The sequence below is a fragment of the Agelaius phoeniceus genome, chromosome 1 (assembly GCF_051311805.1).
Source record: "Agelaius phoeniceus isolate bAgePho1 chromosome 1, bAgePho1.hap1, whole genome shotgun sequence".
NCBI classification, from domain to species: domain Eukaryota; kingdom Metazoa; phylum Chordata; class Aves; order Passeriformes; family Icteridae; genus Agelaius; species Agelaius phoeniceus.
In genome coordinates this window covers 126,999,578-127,020,857 of record NC_135265.1, presented here as the reverse complement: position 1 = coordinate 127,020,857, position 21,280 = coordinate 126,999,578, and the positions used below count along the sequence as shown (strand labels likewise).

The 21,280-nt window shown below is 34.5% G+C and overlaps 1 protein-coding gene across 7 annotated transcripts in view; it reads right to left on the bottom strand.

Annotated features, from left to right (window-relative positions):
- RALYL (RALY RNA binding protein like) overlaps positions 1-21,280 on the bottom strand; it is a 374,493-nt gene that overhangs the window by 174,550 nt on the left and 178,663 nt on the right. For 6 of the 7 annotated variants that reach the window (XM_077186852.1, XM_054638241.2, XM_054638208.2 and 3 more), the window contains one exon: positions 13,116-13,394. In XM_077186852.1, coding sequence (XP_077042967.1) covers positions 13,116-13,371 — 256 coding nt within the window. In that variant the 5' untranslated portion in view covers positions 13,372-13,394. Of the gene's footprint in view, positions 1-13,115; positions 13,395-21,280 lie in introns of those variants that run through there. The other variant, XR_013184450.1, reaches the window with a different exon arrangement.

The following is a 21,280-nucleotide window of genomic DNA, read 5'->3' as shown; positions in this document are numbered from 1 at the left end:
CTGTATTAGAGCTTTTGCTAAATGACCATGCAGTTCTGCACCTCCGTCCTTACCAGGATGCTGGTCTCTCACTGGGAACTGAAAGTGCATAGAATTATTAAAGATTCCCATTAGATCCTGAAAGGAATAGCTCTGAGGAACAAGGCAAGTAGCAAGACAACAAGAGCTGTTGGTTAAACAGGCACTTGCTATAAGGAAAAGGAGAAAGTAGATTTTTCTGGAAGAGGTAAATAAAAACTAGAACTAGAGGAATTTTATTGAAAGGGTCAAAGTATGACTGACTGTATGGCAATGAACTCATATCAGTGTAAGGAAAAAAGAAGTTATTCTTTCTAAGTGTGGTCAATGTTAGTGATAATCAAGAGTTTCAAGATGAAGACCAAAGTAAAAAGAGAAAAAGTGATATAATTGGAATTTAGAAGCTTTTTTCTCTTAACGTATTTCTGTTCTACTATTAGTAGAAAAAGGAAGCAGAGTTTTATGGTAAAGATTATATGTTACTACTGTCCACTATGTTTTGGTCAATATGCTCCTAATGGAGTTAGTGTCTTTTTTTATTTTTATTTTTTTTTCTTATATACAAAGACTTGGTCTAGGACGAAAATATTTTAGAAGTTACATCAGATTAGATTGAAATTGGTACTTCATTTTGCACACTAGACCAAAAGAATCCCAGCATAACCACTTTTACTACTCACATCTAAAAATATTCAGGAGTTTTTTACCTTTTCTTCCTTTTTTGCCTGTAGATGTAAATACATCAAAACCAAAGTTTAAGACAAGGAAACAAATAAAGCAGCTATAAGTGCCAATTAACAGAAAATAAAGACCTCTAAACTCAGGCTGTAAAAATTCACAACTGTTTTTCCAGATGTTGCAATGCTAGTATGAGTGTTGATTTTATCTTGTTGTAATTTGATCATTTACATTTAAATTTTCTCTAAAAGTTTACATGTAAATTTTCTCTAAAAGTCTGGGTAAGAAATAAAATAAACCCTAGAAAGAAAAAAAATCCCTAGAACAACAGCCACCTTCTTACCCACAAAACTAGCCTATGTTTCACAAGAATGTTAGCATGGAACTGTTTCCATAAACTCAGTTTTCACACTCTTGAAAATATTATCATAATTGATTTTTAACTAAGGTCAGAATGGCTGAAGCCTCATCACAGTTCACTCTGAAGTATTCGTACATGTACATGGATTGAATAGGAAAACTACATTAAATTGCACTTTTTAGATTTTACTAATACAATTTTAAAAATAATAATTCTCAAAATAATGTCCCCTTTAAGTTTGAGATAACATAAAAATAGTTTTTTTCTAGGGCTTTTTTTCCCCCTAGATATAAAACACTAAAACAACCCAACACAATTTGATGAATTCTATATCTTTAAGAATTTGCCTAAGACATGGATCTGGTCTTATTTACACAGTTATCAAACATCATTCCTGTAAGTCAGGGAATAAATAGAACTTTTCAAACTTTGGCAATTGGAGTTCCTAGGACTGCAGCAAGATCATTTAGTGCCAAACTTGATATTCAAAGTTGGACAAAGGCAAATAGTAATTTTCACTCCAGATATATCAATTAGGAGTGACTCTGTAAATCTAGGATGCAAATTTGTCCTATTTGTCACGTGCACTGAAGTATATTAGGAAAAACTAAACAAACAAAAAAAAAACTCCAGGGAATAATCAAAAAGCCCAAACAGAAAAAGAAGCCAATAAACCCTTTCGCATAGATCTGAATTGCTAAAACTGCATCTGTTTAAAGTACCATCTTAATTGCTCAAATCAATATAGTAATTTGGCCTTATAAGATGAAGGAATTCCAATTAAAAATAAATCTTTGACCTTATCGAAATATTCCTTTCCAAATCTATCTAGTTCTCTAACCAATGATTCTTGTTACTACATGATGTTCTTTAATTTCTTTTAGCCCAAATGTTTTACTGGTGCAGAAAATTAACATCCTACCTATTACCCTGTAGCCCAATTTAATAAGATTTCAAAATACCAGCCAGTGACTTTGCACAGATTTTCAGAGCACCACTGCATTACTTCTTTCATACATGTTCTGCCATCATTTGCAGGAGAGCTGCCACCTTCATGGATACCATCTGGATCAGCTGCTGGAGAAAATATCATCTGCATTTACAAAACAAGAACCTTTTGAAATCATATCTAAATTCACAATCCTGTTACTAATCTTGAGTAAAAAAAAAACAAAAAAACACAAACTAAGAAAGTGATATTCTTATTGTGGAAAAGAGAAACTGCCAAGAAATTGACTGATTTTGTTAGGAATTAATGTGGTGTTTGCTTTTCTTTGAATGTCAAGCTTTCATAATGATATAATGAAACATAAATTTTTAGTGTTAAAAATAAATATGAGATTTAAAAAAATGCATCCAGGGACAGCAAAAGAGCTAGTTAATACTATTGTGAGGCTGTTCTCTATCACCTTTGAATGGCTGGAGAAATCAGGAGAGCTCCCTGATGACTGGAAAAAGGCAAATGTCACACTCATCTTCAAAGACTAGAAATAGGCTCTGGAGAATTACAAGCATAATCAGTGTTATCTCACTTGATTGGAAACATTAGGGTTTGCATGCAGATGATTAGTCCCAGCCTCTGACATCACCAAAAAGTAGCAGCTTGAGTCTGGCAAAACACTACACATTTAAAAAATAAGGGCAGTGTGACATGACAGAAGTCATGAATAAGACAGACATTTCTGGGACAAGCTCTTATAAATACCAAATAAATTTGTAAAGTTAACAGAAACTGGGAAAATAGGCTAGGGATAGACAGCAGTAGAATATTTTAAGATGAAATAATGTGGTAAAGGGGCAGAACTTGGAAGAACTTAAGGAGGGAAAAAATAAAGGAATATATGAAAAAGAAAATCATGTCCTCAAGTTTTTTGGGAACTGTCTGTGCGTGATCTGTGTAGCTTGGAGCAGGACAGTGAATCTGTTGCTGACCAACATGTATGTAAGGCCTGCTTCTGTGATCAGGACAAACTTTAGTATTGAAGGTGGACAACCCCAACCAAACAAACTGGACAACTACAAGCAAATCATCCTAGGAGCTGTGTCCAGACTCATGAAGGACAAGATAATGAGGAGCAGTCAGTGCATTTGGTGAGGCAAACTGTGACCAGCCCAGTGAGCTTCCTGTGATGAGATGGATAACTTAGTGGATGGGGAAAGAGGTAGTTGAAGTGCCCTTCATCTTCAGCAAGGTCTTTGACACAATGTCCTATGGCATCCATACATGTGTATGAATAAGTGTGCTTATAATAAAAGTGTTCAGATAACATCAAGTCACTGCACACTTACATTGTGGAGATTAGGTAAACAAGCAACAGAGCTGACTAAAAGAAAAAGTTATTAAAATACTGAGACTGCCACAAAGGAAAACAGTTGGTCTTTAAGTGCACCATTTCACACCTAAAAAAATTAAAAAAAAAAAAGTAAATAAATCTTACTCATGAAAGCAAAGACTTTCAAGGAACTCCTGTGCACCTTTAGTCCTTAGTTGTGGAAATGATTGTACTTCTTTTGGGGGCAAGCTAGTGTATATTCACAGCTTTCAGCCACCTGACTGTGGTCATTTAGTGTGAGAAAGCTGAGGAACTCACATATCTGAATTTACATGTATATCAAATTAGAAATTCCATGCAGGGTTGGAATAGAGACAATGTCTTCTTAAAGATATATTATCATTTTCTAAGTAAAACAATGTATTCTCTAAGGTAAACAAAAATCCAGCCTAATCCTTTTTCAGTTGGCCTTCTGAAAATTATAAGTCTTGCCATGAAAAAAAGTCTGATTTAGTTTCCATTAATTTTTTAGGAGGTACTGAAGTCACTTAAAGGGCTATTACAATTAAGGATATGAATAGTTTTCAGTTCTGAGTAATTAAAATATCTAGAAAATTACTTTTACTTGAAACTTCATAAGCTTTTGGTGGAGCTCATTAACAGTAACATTTCTTCTGGAAAAAGGAGAAGTAGTATAGAATAAGAGCATCTAATTTGTCAAATCTCCGTTTTATTTTTTGCTTGTGAATTTTGCTTTGCCAGTATGATGTGCTGAAAACTAACTGAATTATTAATAAGTTCTAAACAACTAACTTTGGGGGTTTTTTTCCCCCAATATACATGACTTACACAGTTTGCTGATGAGGCTGTCTGCTTTTGAAAGAATGGTAGGATTAAGTGTGAAACCTGAGAAAGAAACAGATTTCCTCCACTGTATTTTCCTTAGGTGTGAAATGCAAGTAGGCTTAAGACATGAAATCAAACCTGAGAGAGCAAATGTGCCCTCAAAACATTTCTTGTCTCTGTTAAGCTAAACAGAAAAAAGAACATTTTCATTTTGCTGTTAAGAAGGGAAAGAAACAGGAAGAGTGATCCTAAAAGTTCATCATGCTAAAGACCAGCTTCCATGAATTTAGGCTATGATTACAAGAAGAATTTTTTATGCTACATCAGTATTCTGGCAGGAAAAAAATTTGCTATACTTCCTTCTCCAAACAGCTGAGTGATAACTTGGGAGGCAAATCTATTTCAAGGCTTTAGCAATCGTAGTCCAAAGACAAATAACAGGGCTGGGGCTTACCCAGAGTCTGCAGTACACTAAAATAGGATTATTCTGTCCTGTCACCATTCAGTGCTGAATACCTATTGAAAACCTCCATGCCTCAAATTACAGATTAGAAAGATAAAAACTGGCCTGTCAGATTTAGATAAGAAATCTTCTGATTCTCTGCCCTTTCCATACAACCCATAGCAGAAGTGAATTTCTACATATATCTTTTGGAAAGAGGTCCTCAATGAAATGTTTTAACAAAAGAATGAGAAAAAAAGTATATATGGCAGGCACACATTAATAAAAACAGGTGATAAGACATTACCAACTCTAACGGCATCAGTACCAGTGAAACAGTGAAGTATTGTCAAATGATCAAGAAAATATCACTCATTCTTGTTGAGATTCTATCTGAAATTAAAGAAGCCAAATGAATGGAAAACAGTCTATCAAATTAAATCAAGCTAGATCAAGCAAAAAAAGTGAAGCTGCAGATTACAAGACCTCCTAGCATACCAAACCAAAAATTGGAGAGCATCCTAGAGATAGTTCTTGTTTCTGTACTGAATGGAGAGCATTCCACACGGCACTTTGAGACAAATATTATGAGAGGACCTATCACAACAATGTTTTTATCACTGCTTCATGTTATAACAGTTCAGCATTTAACATTATAGATTTGCTATACAATTTTAGTGGTCCCAGCAGTCACTAATTAAAGAAAGTAAATTTAAGAAAAGGTAAAGAATTCTGTCTGTCACAAAGGAAGCTTCTTACAGACCTGCAACAGAAATAAAACAGCATTATCTTCAAATCCAGAAGGACCCTCTGGATATGGTTTGCTAAAAAACCCCAAAATAACAATCTCATCAAGATATGAACATAAGAAAGGCTTAATACAGAGGTCTTTGAGATAACATCATCTAAATGTTTTGAAAAGCTCTCACAAAATGACTAAGGACATATCAGATCCATCTTGAAAGAAGACTTAAAGTGTTTATGAAACCCAAGGCTGAAATTATGAAAAAAGTAACATTTTCTGCAGATAGACCATGTGCTATATACAGACATTTGAAACAGCAGAGAAGGACCTAGATAGATCCCATAATAAGACCTTGTCTATGATTTTAAAGATGAGCTGCCCATGCAGAAGACTAAATATATATCTATATGCATCTTTATAAAGCCTTGAAGGAAAGGTTTTCTTTCAATAACATCTGTTGATGGCAAGCAATCAGGTCATCATTTTTGGCACTATGATGGAGGGCATGCTTAACATTTGCATGAACTGATATCAGGCTGCTCAAAGTACAAAATCTTATTCCAGGAAAAACCTTGCAAACTTTTACTTTATGATAATATAAAGAATTTCACAGAAAGAAACATCAAGCAAGCAATAAGGAAAACTTCACCCTCATAAGTTCACCTCATAACTAAACTATTTTATTGATATGTGCTTTTCTGAACATGAAAAATAGATTTAAATTGTAGTTTCACTTGGAATTGACCAAGTCTCACTAAGAGAGAAATAGAAACTTTTGTGAAATATGGGGACTCAAATTCATTCTTTCTTAGTCCAGGGATTCTCAATCTAAGGAATCAGGTCATTCTATTAAAATATGGATTTTTCTTTCATGATGAAGAATTCAGCTTGCTCTTCTGGAACAAGCATACATCAATTGTGCAACCGTGCCCTGCCCTGAACTGCTGAAGGATGATTGTTAAAAACGACCCTCCCTTCCTACCTTTATATGAATTGTTTTACATGCATGGATAGCACATAGAATGGTTCATGTCAATGTGAATATAGGATGAGGAAATATTGATTACAGAAATGCAGAAGAAACAGGACTGTGGAGTGACAACAAGATTTAATCATGTTTTTCTGTTCAAGAGCATGAAACTGGTTTATAATCTGCTGCTATGGCTGCAGGATCTTACTGCAAAAATAGAAGGTATAAAGTATTGGGAGACACCAAAATGTGTAACAGTAAGGGACATATGAAAATTATTCACTATTAGAAGACTCTATGAAGAAAGATTGTTGTATCCAAGGTGCTCTGCAGTAAGACTTGACACTCATTTGTGTACTATTGCATAGGCCTCACCAAGACCACAAGGGCATGGGTAGCAAAACGTCTCAGCAAAATAGGCTGAGACCTATGAGATAGGTCTTTGGACAGGATCCCTGTTCCTGCACAGAGTAGGCTGAAACAGGATTACAATGGTTCCCAAATATAGAAACAGGTTGGAATAATGGAATAGAAGAGTTAGTTCTAGTGGGCAAAATCTAGCTCCTCTGAGCTAAACTGTGGAAATATAATTAATGATTTTTCAGATGTTCTGTAACAATCTGTGTGTGCCTGAGGGCTTGATGATGAAGACATTGGCTAAGATGGGATTTAGTGGGAAAGATTTAGTAAAGACAGTGCAAGATAGGGTCGATATCCCCAGCTTCACTCTAGGTTCCTGTGACATTAGGCATTACATTCATCTTGGCTACAAATGCACTATCTTTTAGGTTTTGTTTCTGTTTGTTTGATTTTGTAAGAAGACCACTTGGTGTCTTTTTGCTTTATCATTACTTTATGTTTAGTTCACCATGAAAAAGTACTGGATCAAATAAACTTCCTCAAAACCTGGCCTGGATGTTGATGGCTATTTTAAAAAAAGAAATTTGTATCACTTTTGAAGTAATCAACAAATAATTATATGAGTTCAGCAAATGCAAAAGTCCTCCCCACAGCAAGCCAAGATTCACAACATCTCACAAGTTTTATAGGTTTATGGATAATTTATTTTACTGATTCAAGTATTTGCTTATTAAACTTTTTTATTCTCAAACTTACATGATAATGATAATTCCTTATATAGAAGTTAACAAGCATGATTTTGCTTTTGCTTAAAAACTATTAATTAAAAAGTGGATTATTTTATCAGAAGAATACAATATTCTTTGAAGGACAACTTTCAAGTGTTGAAAACCATATGCTATAAAGTTATCATGGCTCATCAGAATGTAAATACTTTGCTTTCTAAGTCTCACTTGCTTGGAAAACTATCTGCATATTACTGAGTTACAGTCCTCAGATTATTTACTCCATGGTGTAATGCTCCATGGTGTAAAAGTACAGTATATCAAAATGTGAGCCTGCAGAAATTACAACTGACCAAAGAATTTTCTTTGAAGTGCGTTGTCCTTCCTGGTCCAGTAGTATGAAAATTGCAATACACAATCTCCTAATGATATGTGATTTGAAACACAATTTGAATACATTATTAATAATTATGTGTACATAATTATTCTATTTTTAATATTTCCTTAAAATATACATCAAAATATCTAAATATTCCCACTTTTTTATTATATCAGTAAAGTCCATGCTAAGGAGTTTGCTTTAGGTAGTCTGTTCTTGCCTGGAATGTTTTGACCCACATTAAAACTCAAGTATTTACAGATTTATAGAAGCAAAATAAGAAACCTTTTCAGTTGCTGCTCCACTTTAAAACAAGACAACATTGCTTTCCTGATAAATCCTGCAATTACATTAGTAGGAGCTAGGTGGGTAAGAGTACCAAAATTGCTCTAATAAATCATGACTTATGTTTGTACAAATAAAAGATTGCTATGCTTCCTTGCTACTGACTGAAAACTGATGACTAAGTGGAAATGGAATAACCCCTAATTTCGATTCAACTTTCTTATCTTAGCCTATCATTGGCTTAGATAAAGATTAGACATCCAGAAAATTTGGGTAAATATGTTATTTTTTTCTGTCAAAATGCTTTTTTTCACAAATTAGTTCACTAAAACAGCAAAAGTATTTATTCCTTTTAAGACAGAAACTTTCACGACACAATTAATGTTTTCTGTAGCTCAGACTGAGGTGAAAAATTGTTTCAGTCTGGAGAGTCCTTGTTCTACAAATACACATGTAAGTCTCTCAGTGTTGTTAGACATTACAAACATAAAATAGAAAAGATATGTTTTGAGTAGAGGCAAGAGAAACAAAAGATAAAACAGCCTTATTATCACATCAGTTCAATTTGCAGCAAAGGTATATGTTGAGTCTCTCTAAAATCTCCCTTTATTACCTGCTATTCACCTTGGATATTTTCTACTGAGTAGTTATAATTTAAAAAGCCCCTTCAGGGCTCTTGTGCTTCTCAAAAGGATGTGTAAAAGAGTATGTCTCTGAAAATAAATATCTGCAACCAGCATCTTACCTTAGACTATGGGTCAATATACACTCACTTGGTATTCAGAGACTGCATCTAATTTAGACCTGAAGGCGACACAGGTGAGTAATATTTGCAGCAACAGAACACGATTCAAGCTACAGAGGAACTAATTTATTAGTTAAAAAGGGCATCAGCTGGAGAACTACAGCATCTCTTGTAGTCTTGGTACTATAATCTTTCCTTTTCCTAAGGATCCAATAATGAAATTCCATGTGTCTTTCATGAAAAAGAACAAAAGTACAAGCCTTAGACCATTTAACTTGTTTTGATAAGATACCTGTAATAAGATACCTGTATAAACCCTGGCTTATATGCACAAATGAAGAAAAATTCTCAAGTTAAAGGAATTATCCTGGTATAAAAATGTGCACAAAAATGGAAAAAAATTAGGCATAATAATTAAGGTATTATAAAATAGAAAGCTATGAACTATTAACCAAGAATAATCAAAGGGACGTTATGATTTAGAACTTGATGTGATAGTTATACCAGAATTTCAGACAGAAGCTGCTATGCATATCTTTATTTTAAAATCTTTATTTATGATTGGGTGAGGGGATGGAATGTACTCTCAGCAAGTTTGCAGACAACTCCAAGTTGGGTGGGAGGTGAGGCACTACAGAGGGATCTGTACAGACTGGATTAATGGGCTAAGGCCATGGATGAGGTTCAATAAGATCATGTGTTGGGTCCTGCACTTGGGTCACAAGGTCACAAGAATCCCATGTAGAGCTACAGAGTGGGGAAAGAATGTCTGGAAAACTGCCTGGAGGAAAAGAGTCCAGCAGTGCTGGTTAACAGCAGCTGAACATGAGCTGGGGTGTGCCCAGGTAGCCAAAGAAGGACAATGGCATCCTGGCTTGTATCAGAAACTGTGGCCAGCAGTACCAGGGCAGTGTTCATCCTTTTGCACTTGGCATTAGTGAGGCTGCACCTCAAATCCTGTGTTCAGGCTTGGGCTCCTCACTATGAGAAAGGTTACACCTCATTTCCTCAGCCCACAGCTGCAATGAGGGACTTGCACCATTCATCTTTGAGCAAGCAGGTGTCTAATCCTTTGCTCACCAGAGAAGGATGAAATCACCCTTGGTAAAGTTCACAGACTCATTATTTCCTCAGAATAATTCCTATTTGTCCTGTCTCTTTGTCCTATTTGGAAAGGAAGTGGATATGCACAAATATTCTGTAACTCACACATGTGCATAAAAGGGTGAAAAACTTTTGAGAAGAGTTAATAGTGTGGATGTGTTCCCACAACAAAGAACATAACTTGCAGTTTTGTCCTAGAACAACTTCAATATTTTCTCAACTCCAGCCTGAAGCAATTTACAAAATAATCATTGTGAAGCAGACTCCTGTACCCTATACTGACCTGTCTCTGTCCTGAGGGCAGGAAAACATGCTATTCCCATGAAGACATAATATTACTTCAAGAAACTACACTGTACTTCACAATAATAGCAATAAATTTCCCAGGCATATTTTTTTGTCTTCCTTTACGATCTCTACCCCACAACTTTTTAGAGTGTGTTGCACTTTATGAAACAGGAAGATTGGAAATCACACAGCTCATGAAATCCTCTTCTGTCAAGTTGCAGTATCCATGGCACCACCATTACATATCACTGACCACTACACACTTCAGAGTTGATGGATGAGACCAATAACAGGCCAATAATAATGACCCAGAGGAAGCTGGAAAGACTTAGGGTAATACCAATGTTTTAGATTTGTACATCTAGTTTGAGGAATTTGCTAAACAAAATGCTTTGTTATATACTTACTGAGCCTAATGTTTTGCGGCTCCACCTCAGAGGAAACATTTAGACAGGATATGCAGTGAACTGTATGGCACTCTAAAAAAGCTATAAGAATTTACGGGTTCAATTTTAAATTTCAGATACATACATGTGAATGATAATAGTGCTGCATCATATTGAATGGCATTAGTCCACAAAAGGCAGGAGCTAATGTAAACGGTTAAGTTGACCATACCACGAAAGAGCTAATGTACATTATTAACACAATCTAAATGAAGTTACGCTTTCTTTTGTGAGGTGATGAGTACTAGAGTGTATAGTAGTATCAGGGATATACCATGGGATAATATTTTTCAAATATTCCTTTGTTCAAATAACTTTCCTTATCTGGTTTTCATCCAGCCCTCATATTACTAATTTATTCTAATTCAATTTAATAGAAAATTCAGCTATGTTAAACAAGTTTATTTGTACATCTGTAACAGGATTTTCTTGTCCCTTTCCAAAACTTGACTGCTGACATAAATTCATTAGTATTATTTGTTTCAAAATGCAAAGCTCTCAGACAGAGAAAAAAGTAATTTTCATCAAGAAGTTTCACAATAATGCACTATTTGTGCCTAAGATGTTCTGGGTCAAAATCCCAAGTAAATTTTCTCAGTCATCTACTCATTAATGTGCGGTGACTGTTAATGTCTACTACCAATTAGAATAATTCATAGAACCAATTTCTTTAATGAGAAGTACCACTTTTACAAATTCATTATTTTTGCCAAACCGTACCAATAGCAACTATATTTCACATATAAAAAAGAGCAAATTAGGAAGGAAAAAAGAAAATCCCACCTTGCTTATTCTTTGTATTCCTTGATATATTAGGAACTGAGGTATGAATATGCTATCAGGAGAATGTGCAGAAAAATCAAAGTATTTTAGGATTAAACAGCTGAAACTTAATATTGAGTAAATAATTTCAGTTATTATTAAAATATTCAAACAGTTCAAGTAATTATTGGTCACTTAATTTCCTTTGCAACAAATTCACTTCCCTGCTACAGAAAGCACAAAAGTACGCAGAGTAGTGCAAGTGCATTTCCTTGTACAAAATGCTTGGCATATTACAGATGCCACGAGAAATACTTAAAGAGTCTAGCAACAGTAATCATAGTAATAACAGATCTATTGCCTTAGGAAAACACAGTTTAAAAAATCTGGTCAGACCAGTGTGCAAGAAGCTGTAAGTAATGCACTGATGGCATTACATGGCCTATTGCTTGGAGAACACCGCTCCAGGGAATGTCTTCTATTAATGCCATCCCACAGACTGACTTTGCTGCCTTGCTTTTATCACTTGAGTTCTTTTATTTCACTCATCTATATGACTTTTCCTAATGAAGTTTGAAAGCAATCTCCCCTTGAATACAATTGAAATTATTTAATCTGTTTTTCCCTTGAACCCAAAAGGTAGTAGTTAAAACATAAAACTTAAAATTACTGTTCAACAGCTGTGATAAAAGAACAGTCCATGTAACACAAATGCTTCAATTTCTGCAAACAATCAGAAAAATAGATTTCCACAGCCTGCAACACTGAAAATGAACAAGTCTTATTGATTCTTTATGGCTTGTTACAACCAAAACACTGGCTACACTTGAACTTTTCCTGACGTAGCCATTACACACTTGGTGTTGGATATGAGCAATACAGTTCAGAGCTGTAGTGAAAGACTTCTGAATCCTACCAAACATCTTGCTGTACTGCACATTACTACTGTATATATATGACTAGGTCTAAGAATGGACTCCAGGGCTTATCATTGACAGCGTAAATAGGTAATTAAAAATAGTTTCCAGAGGTAAAATTTGCATTATGTTACAACTAGGTTTTACTTAAGCATTCATGACAAAGCACTAGAAGAAAAAAATATGACTTTTTTTCTTTTGTTTATTTAGAATTCAGATGAACAATGTTTACAGTATTATGTGGGGAAACCTGCAATCTTAGTTTTTAATAATATACTTCTCTAAATAACACTGTTACAGTTTGATTTGCCATGATTTCAAGGACAAATAAAAGCTATTCTGTTGCTTCGGTATAACATCTGACACATCTGTGGGCTGGGTATCATTTTAGACTCATTACATGAAAGATAACCTCATCTATTAGACGAGCCCTGTTATACTACAATAAATTTACTAAAGTAGATTCTATGAAAAATAGTCATTTTTTCTTCACAAGAGTAATCATGTTCACTACAGTGGAATTACAAATAAGTTTAAAGTTTTCAGAAGTGATCTGTTTAATAAATAAGCAGTTTATAGGGCTAAATATTTTGTAGCACCTAGGTAGCATATCATATGTTAAACATTCTGCCAGTCCCAAAATCCTGGAAATATGCTGAGATGGAACATGGTCAAACAAACTCACTAGTCCTGCAGGCACCATCAGCAGGTGGTATTTCAAACAGAAGGGAAAGAGAAAGCAGCACTTCAATGGTATTAACAACTCCTTACCTAGTGGCTGCCCCGCAATGATCCTGGCATTCTCTCCTGCCACCGCGGCCCTGGCGTGCCTCTCGCTCATGTACTGTACGAAGGCATAACCTTTGTGCACCGAGCAGCCCACGATCTTCCCGTACTTTGCAAAGATTGCTTCGATGTCACCTTTTTTGACAATAGCTGTGTTCAGATTACCGATGAAGACTCTGGAGTTGATGGACTTTGGGTCGTTCTTATTGGTGACATTGCTCGTCTGTGTTTTGCCAGTCATGGTTGGATCACTTGGCTTTAAACCTTAAATAAAGAACAAAGAGAATTATGTTTCTTAGCATACAGTTAGCCTGACTTTGGATGATTTTTCCAGCAATAATTCACTTTTAATTTTTCACTTTGGGTGAATCTCGACTCAGAAGAATCAAACTATCAATAAAATCAACATGGCACATCTTAAAATACTGCTCAAAAGTAAAATTTAAACTTCTTATTTTTATAGATGTGGAATATACCAATACATCACTTAATATAATGCTGTGATAGCAAAGCTTTACTGTAATCATATGTGGATTTCTGCTTAGAAATTCAATATTGACTTTTTAAGTACTTAGCCATCTAGAAACTGCAAAGCAAGAGAATGAATCATTATCTACTGTCAAAGAAATGAACATTCAAGGCCACGTAGAGAGCAAACTCTTAAAATGAAAAACAACTCTGCTTTTGTTTGGTGTCAGTTAGAGCACATTTCTCACCAGTTAAATATTGCTGTGAGGTGTGCAAGGCAGGTAACATACAATTCTTTACTGCAATCAATATGTTTCTATCAGAACAATTTTCCCTGTAAATTCAGTACCAAAAAAAAAGTGAGAAAAGACAGCAGCATATGCTCTGAGAATTAAAAAGTGGAAAAATAAACCACTTTAACTCTAGGAACACAGATTTTCTTGCTTCTTTGCTCTTTTATCTGAGGTCACAGGTGGAAATGCATCCCAGTAAATCTCTGATGGGAATAACCACATTATTTCTGGGAAAGATTTGGTAAAAGAAGAAAAAAAACCCCAACAGTTCTTGTGTTCATCTCACCTCACCCCTCTGAAGTGCATGTGATTTTCATAATTCCTATGCAAATTCTGCCTTCCAGCAGGTCTGTCTATTTACATATTTACATCAATTTACTTAGATGGAAATGAAATAAAAGAAATTGTCCCACATCTGCACTGCATTCTCTTTAGCTTTAGTAGACCACAGAAATGTAAAAAATATGCATATCTTTAAGTAGAGAAAACTTATTTTGTAAGAAAAAGGTCATTTATGCAGCAGTAAAATATAGGCCATGTCTTACAGCCAAGAACTATGCTACTATTTTTTAACCTGTTCATACTTTTGATTAGATCCGAGTAACAACTCAGGCAAGAAGAGAATCCAGTTATATACTTTTCACAGTTAAAACTCAGTTCATTTCTCAGAATGAAAAGGTATAATAGCTTCTATTCTGAACATCTAAATCGGAAGTTTTGTATTTTAAATCAGTAGCTACCATACATGAAGCTAGAAAAAGGAACCATTGTCACTAAACTCCACAGAATAGCTGCTGAACAAAACTGGCAGAGTCACAGCCATCAGCATTTTGACTGCCTCCATCCCAGAGAACCCAAACCCCACTTTCCAGCCAAGAGCATACAAGAGAGATGTATGGGCAGTCCTCCTAAATCTCAGCAAAGAGCCTGCTTTATTAAATGAATGTGTGCAGCAGAGTTGCCAGTCAAATAGCTTTCACTTCATTAACAACTCAGCATGGCAACTTTATGTTATAGTATTTGGAGAAAGCACTGAAGAAAATAAGATAAAGGGTGTTTTCCTCTAAGTTTATTTATTTTTAAATACATTGTGGAAACATTACATACTGTATGCATGTACACATTTCATCCTGGAAAACCAGGAAAACTGCCTTGAACACAAACCTCTGACCTTTATCATAAGACAAATTCAGTACTGTATATTTCTTGATTGCTGTGCAGATTGTGCATGTTTGAAGTCATGTCTGTATATAGCTAACCTGAATATTGAGAATATTTAAAGTAGTATGCTTAGTGCTGTAATATTATCAAGACAAACCATTTACAAAATGTGAATATAATGGACACAAAGATCGACATTGGCATAAAGTAGACTGCTGATGTTTTCTGGGACCCAGGAAGTTTAACCCTATCTTACATACACCTGTACTACACCTGTACAGGAGTCAAAATGACAGTAGCACAGCCATGTTAGCTTTAAGAGCCCTACTGACCCAAACTGAAGAGGTAACACAGCAGAATAACAAGGTATAAGAGTAACAAGGTATAAGAATAACAAGGTTAGTGCAGTTGCTGATGGAAAGGGAACATCTGGTATCCCCTGTGCTGCTGAGTTACACAGCACTTCAAATACCGCTCTATTGGGAAAACTTACCATGGAGAGTATTGTGTTTATCTTTGTGAAGATCCAGGGAAAAAAAGCTGTATCTGTGCTTATACAATTCTTAGCATCTTATCTATCTAGTATCTGATACCATCTACATTGATTGAGCTGGTAGCTGGTTATTTTAGTAAACACATAGAGGTAGGTTACCACAAGTATGACTGGCTTAGGAAGCAGTAGCCTGGAAGGGTACACTTGTCTCTTCCACTGCTGCATGATTCTTCAGTAAGATGGTTTTACTGCCTCTGTTTCCACTTTTTAATCTTCAGACCAGCATTTTTTTGACTAAGTGCTATGTTTTAATGTTTTTTATATAAGTTCTAACACAACAATGTGACATCTGTTGGAATGTTTAAGCATGACCAACAGACCATTAAAAAATCCATGGAGAAAAAAAATCTACAGAAAATCTGCCAGAAGTCAAGATTCCCATGAAAAGTATATGGAACAAAACAGTTTATTTATCACTACCAACATTTTCTACCACACACATTACCACCACAATGTTTTCTAAACACTCTACTACACTCTGTATTTCCTCTGTTGTTTAGCCATTTAACATGGGATTTGGTGAACCATTGTTATTTCATAAAAATCCTCAGTTTTGCCCAGTTTTTCTATGTACTAATTTAAATAGACTTTGAATAGGACATTGAATATTTCTCTGTTGTAGTTGTTCTTTGCAATGCAAATTTAAATATTTTTATAACACAAAGAAAAGTAGTTGTCTGGTGGGTTCTCTCATATTCAAATGAGCAGTCAGGAAAACGTGCTGCAGAAATTCAAAGGGTGTGAATAATACTAACAATTTGATTGCCTTGCTGGTCACAATACAACTGTGAATATTTCATAAAAATCAAAGATCTGTGGGATCTTCATTACAATGTGAAAAAATTCATAGCAACTTCTACACCTCACTTCCAATATATATCTGTGAATACTGAATTATACCCATATTCTCTGAGCTATCAGTAAAATCACAAACATTGTACCTCATACAAATACAGAAATAAATGAAATAATGAGAGAAACATATCTGAAATAATCTCATTTCCTTGCAGTCTTTAATAAGGTATCTTGCTAATTTCCTATTATTGAAGTGATCCTTTCTGGTAATAAATACCTCCTATACGCCGAGCATATCCTTTAAAAAATGGTTTACAAATTACATTTAGCTGTCAATGCACTTTATATTTATTCAATGCACTTCATTACATACAGCATTGTTCTACGCCGTAGCTGATTTAATTATTCTACCAAGAAGTAACTAGTTCATCTTGGTATAGTTAAAAAAAAAGTAATAAATTAGGCCATTTCTTTTACTACACAGATCTCTAAAATTCTTTCTTAAACATTAACATTTCTAATATGTCAAACTGGAATGAAAACATAATTTCCTAAAATGAAATTCCTATCATCCGGGACGTACAAGTGAAAAGTTTAAATCAGTCAATTTGAAGTGCAAAAGAAGGGAGTAGAATTCAAGTCTTGGCTTCCTTCACTTTTCCAGCATTTTCTGACAAAGTTTTTCTAAGCACCAGCAGGACACTACATTTCTTTGTGGCTGTGAAACTCATCATCTTTCCATAAAGAGTGCATATGTGAAGGCACAGCTCCATGCCACAGCTGCTTCCCCTCTGGGGTTGTGCCTGGCACCAAGTGAAGACCACAATCCCTTTCCAGTTGTGCCATGGCCCAGTGCAGGGAAAACACAAAACTTGAATCAAAGAGAAAGAGAACAACTTGTCAAACTCTACATTCCAGTAACTCCCAAGCTTTTCTTTTAGGGAGTAGGGTCAAGGCATGATCATAAAAGTCCTGTTGGACTTCTGCTCCCTGCGCTGCTTTATGCACTTTAACAATGATTCCTCACACAGTAAAATGCAAAATATGCTTTTGAACTGACAGCAAGTTGGTAAAAATGCAAGAAAAATTTAAAGATATATAAAAGTTTGAGGGTATTGGTTAAAGGAATTGTGAAAGCAATTCATTTCAGCATTTTCCCAATTGTACAACTGTTTCTTACTTTAAAATACTGAAAGGAACCCATGACTTCTAATTAAAATTTCTACCAAATACTGAAATATTGTCTCTGGAATTGTCCTTATGCATTTTTCTATGCTGAATTAACCAACAAGGCAAACCTGAAACAACCCTGGTATAATTAGAAAAATAAGATAAATCTCTTTAGAAGACTAGGAAATATTTATATTGATGACTTGGGTTTTCTCTCTTATTATTTTCTCTTATTTTCATTTTTTCCTAAGATCTATACCTAATTTTGCTTTAAAAAATTGTCTTCATTAAATTTAGTAATACTTTCAGGAGCTTCTATGTATTTATGTTCTTTCAACATAGAGCTGTTTCTTTCCTTTCAACAATAAAACCTTTAACTAAATAGAGAAAAGTCTACAGATTTGAATAAACTAAGTATTACTTGCAGTGTCTTTAGGAAAAAATAGGGTCTACTGAGGAAAAACTGAAATACTAAAATTGAAAATCTTTAAGGAAAAAAAATCCTCTCTGAAAATTAAATAAAAGAGTGTTGCTTTTATAGAGATTTAATGTCAAACTTTCATGTATTTATATTTTGTTACAAAGGAAACAGGAAAAAATCAAATTCATTTCCCTTCTCCCACCACCCCCCCTCCAAAACAAAAAAAAAAATTGTTTTGAGATCATGTTTAGAGCTAGGCCAGTAAGTAATCAACAGCCTGTACTAGATGTGTGTGATAGCAAAAGAGTAATTCTGTGGAGAAACATTTTTAAATATGAAAATTTCCATCACTGAAAAGTTACTTTAAACACCATTAAATTCCAAATCTTAATTTTGCTATTTATTATAAGATGCTTGCACACTGAGATTCATAGTGCACATTTGATTATTGCAAATCCTTCTTAAAAAGATAAAGTCCTTTACAGACACAGGGCTGAACACTCATATTTGTTTCCACAATGAAATCCACAGTAGGAAGTACAGACTGTGAGAAATTAATTGCTGGCATATCTGGGGGGCCAACCTGAACATTCTGGCAAAAAATCAAACATCATAGTATTGGTCTTTAGATAGACAAAAGGCAGCACTATATGATGTGATCAGTCTCTGGCCCTCAGGTTTTGCTCTTTTCAGCATTTCCAAGCAATCTCTGCCCTTCTGCTAGTCTCTATTAAAAGCTGAACTTTTGCCAATATCAAGGTTCAATTGTTGCTTTAATAGCTGAGATTTTCTGTGATGTGCTGTGTTTGAGCTTAAAGAATCAATAATTATTAAAATTTATATCAAGAAAAAAAGATTATGCCCTAAAATATTTTCTCTACTTTTCAATTAACTTTTAGAAACAATAACATTAGCATTTTTATCGAGTTGAAGAAAATGTTAAGATATTTAAGCATTTGAAATATCCTTCTGTGCATCAAATGTCCTACACATAGATTTATCTTGCATTGGTACTTTACTGGCATTTTATGGAGAAAAGTCAATATTCATATTAATTGCTTTAATAAGTAGTCATTAAAAGTATTTTATCTCCATTAAATCACTACTTGACAAAACCCCTATAAAATTTTTCATATCTTTTGGAAACATGACTATTGGATATTTCATGATGGCTGTCAGAAATGAGAAGGAGGGAAGAGAGGACAGAAAGCTATCAGATAAAATATATTTTGTCTGGATGAAATTCTTTCTTCTTTATGTTTTAAATTCATTTTCATTGAATTACTATATCTAGGTCACAGAAATAAAGAAAAAAATATTCATAAGATGCTTAGTTAAATTCAAATCAAAATACTCTGGGCTTTTCCAGTCATCATTAAAGTCAAAGAATATGCTTCCTCTCTCTCTCTCTCTTAAAGATATTCTGCCTTTTTATTTATTAATAAATTAATTTGTTTGTTTGTTTATTTATTTTTATATGGTTTAGCTTTTTTAATTGCTTCCTTTCAATTACTTTAAGGAAGGGGTTGACACATCTTGTCTGTAACACGGACAATGCTCCCTTCAAGTTAGCATTTCTGGAGCTGCATAAATGACAATATGCATCAATGTGCCACATCTTGTAGAAAATGAAGCACTAAAAGATAAAATGATATAGCAGACCCCACTTCATCTTCTGCTGTCACTCTTCTTAAAGAGACAAATACTGTCTTCATGGAAGGTGAATAAAACATATCTACTTGTAAAAAAAATTTAAATAACTAGGGGTTAATAGTAACATACCAACAAAAATAAACACTTTCAAGGGTATATTATTTTACATTAGCTGTTGAAGCTTTTGGAACAGTAGGGGGAAGAAGTGCAGTCTATCCTAGGAGTAGTATCACAGCAAGGAGTGGGAGGAAAAAGGAGAAGGTCTGTACAGGTGGATGGAGCGGCATCTTTAGCCTCTTTAACACATGGTGCTGGAACCTTCTCCCACCTTAATGGGCTGGAGGAAATGTAACCTGTCAGCACAGAAAAGTAGGGATTTTCCCTCCTATTCACATGCTCTTTGTTCTCAGGATGTAGAAAATAACCCTGTAAAGAAATATGTTTCTCTGATAAAATATTTGATGAGTACTCAGGTATGTGACTCCTTCCTCTACCTTATTTAAACCCTATAAAATACAAGGATTGATTTATATGTTGTCAAGATGCAACTCTGGTGGCTAAGATAAAAAGTAATTGTGATAGCACATACCAATATAACTGTGCAAACCATAGAGTGAAATTAGGAAAAAAAAAAACAAATCAAAAACCTAAGAATTATTCAGAATTTAAAGTAGGGTTCAAATTGGAGTAAAGATCATGCATTATCTAACTGTGTAATTTCTTAAAGAGATACACACTTCAAGGGTATATTTAAGAGATTTGGACATTGATGTCACTTAGCAGATTCCATAATGGGACCTTTGCTATTGTCCTACAGGTAATACTTCACCTTTCAAAATGTCTCGAGGAGAGAGAGCACAATTTGGACATTTTTTATACTAATTAGTAAATTAATTACTAATTTTAATTAGCAATTAAAATAATGTGTTAAATTTGATACTTTAACATGTCTTCTTTGGATCTATGTGCTGGATATGTCTATCCAGGAAATGATAATGGAAATTTTTTGTATTGGGATGATTGCTTTTACTTGCTGTCAGACAGGTTCTCGGAGAATAAAATTAACAAGTTTGGGATCTTTTGTTTGTTTTTTTAAGCAAAAAGTAAACTTCACTTCCAATATTTTGACCAGATCTATTTGTAGCCAGCTATCTCATCTCTTTTAAGTCATCATTTATCATTTATGCAGCAAGCTATTTTAATCTTCTCTAATCACTCATTCCTGCTGAATTTTTAATAATTTTTAAAGCATTTCCAACTTTCTATGGTTGTTTTAATCTGTTTTCAGTCTTCAATTTTGGGTGCAATGGCAGTAAAATGTGCCGGACTGCTTTCTTGTCACTTGGTTACTTCGTGATACTATGGATCATCTAAAAAAATCTTAGCTATATTTGCTGTCATGTGTTATTTCCAGCTAATCTTGTGTTCAGTAGAAATGCTTGGTGTCATCTGGCACTGTTCCTCTGTCTTTGTGCTTTCTCTTCAGCTTCATATCACTGTGAGGATTAAATGAGCCTTGGCAAGTAAGATAGTCTCCTACTATTATTTTTTATATTTCTAACCTTCCTAATAAACTCCATCAATTTTCTCTGCCCTCAAGGGAGTTTACAGTCACAATGTACAACATCTTCTGAAA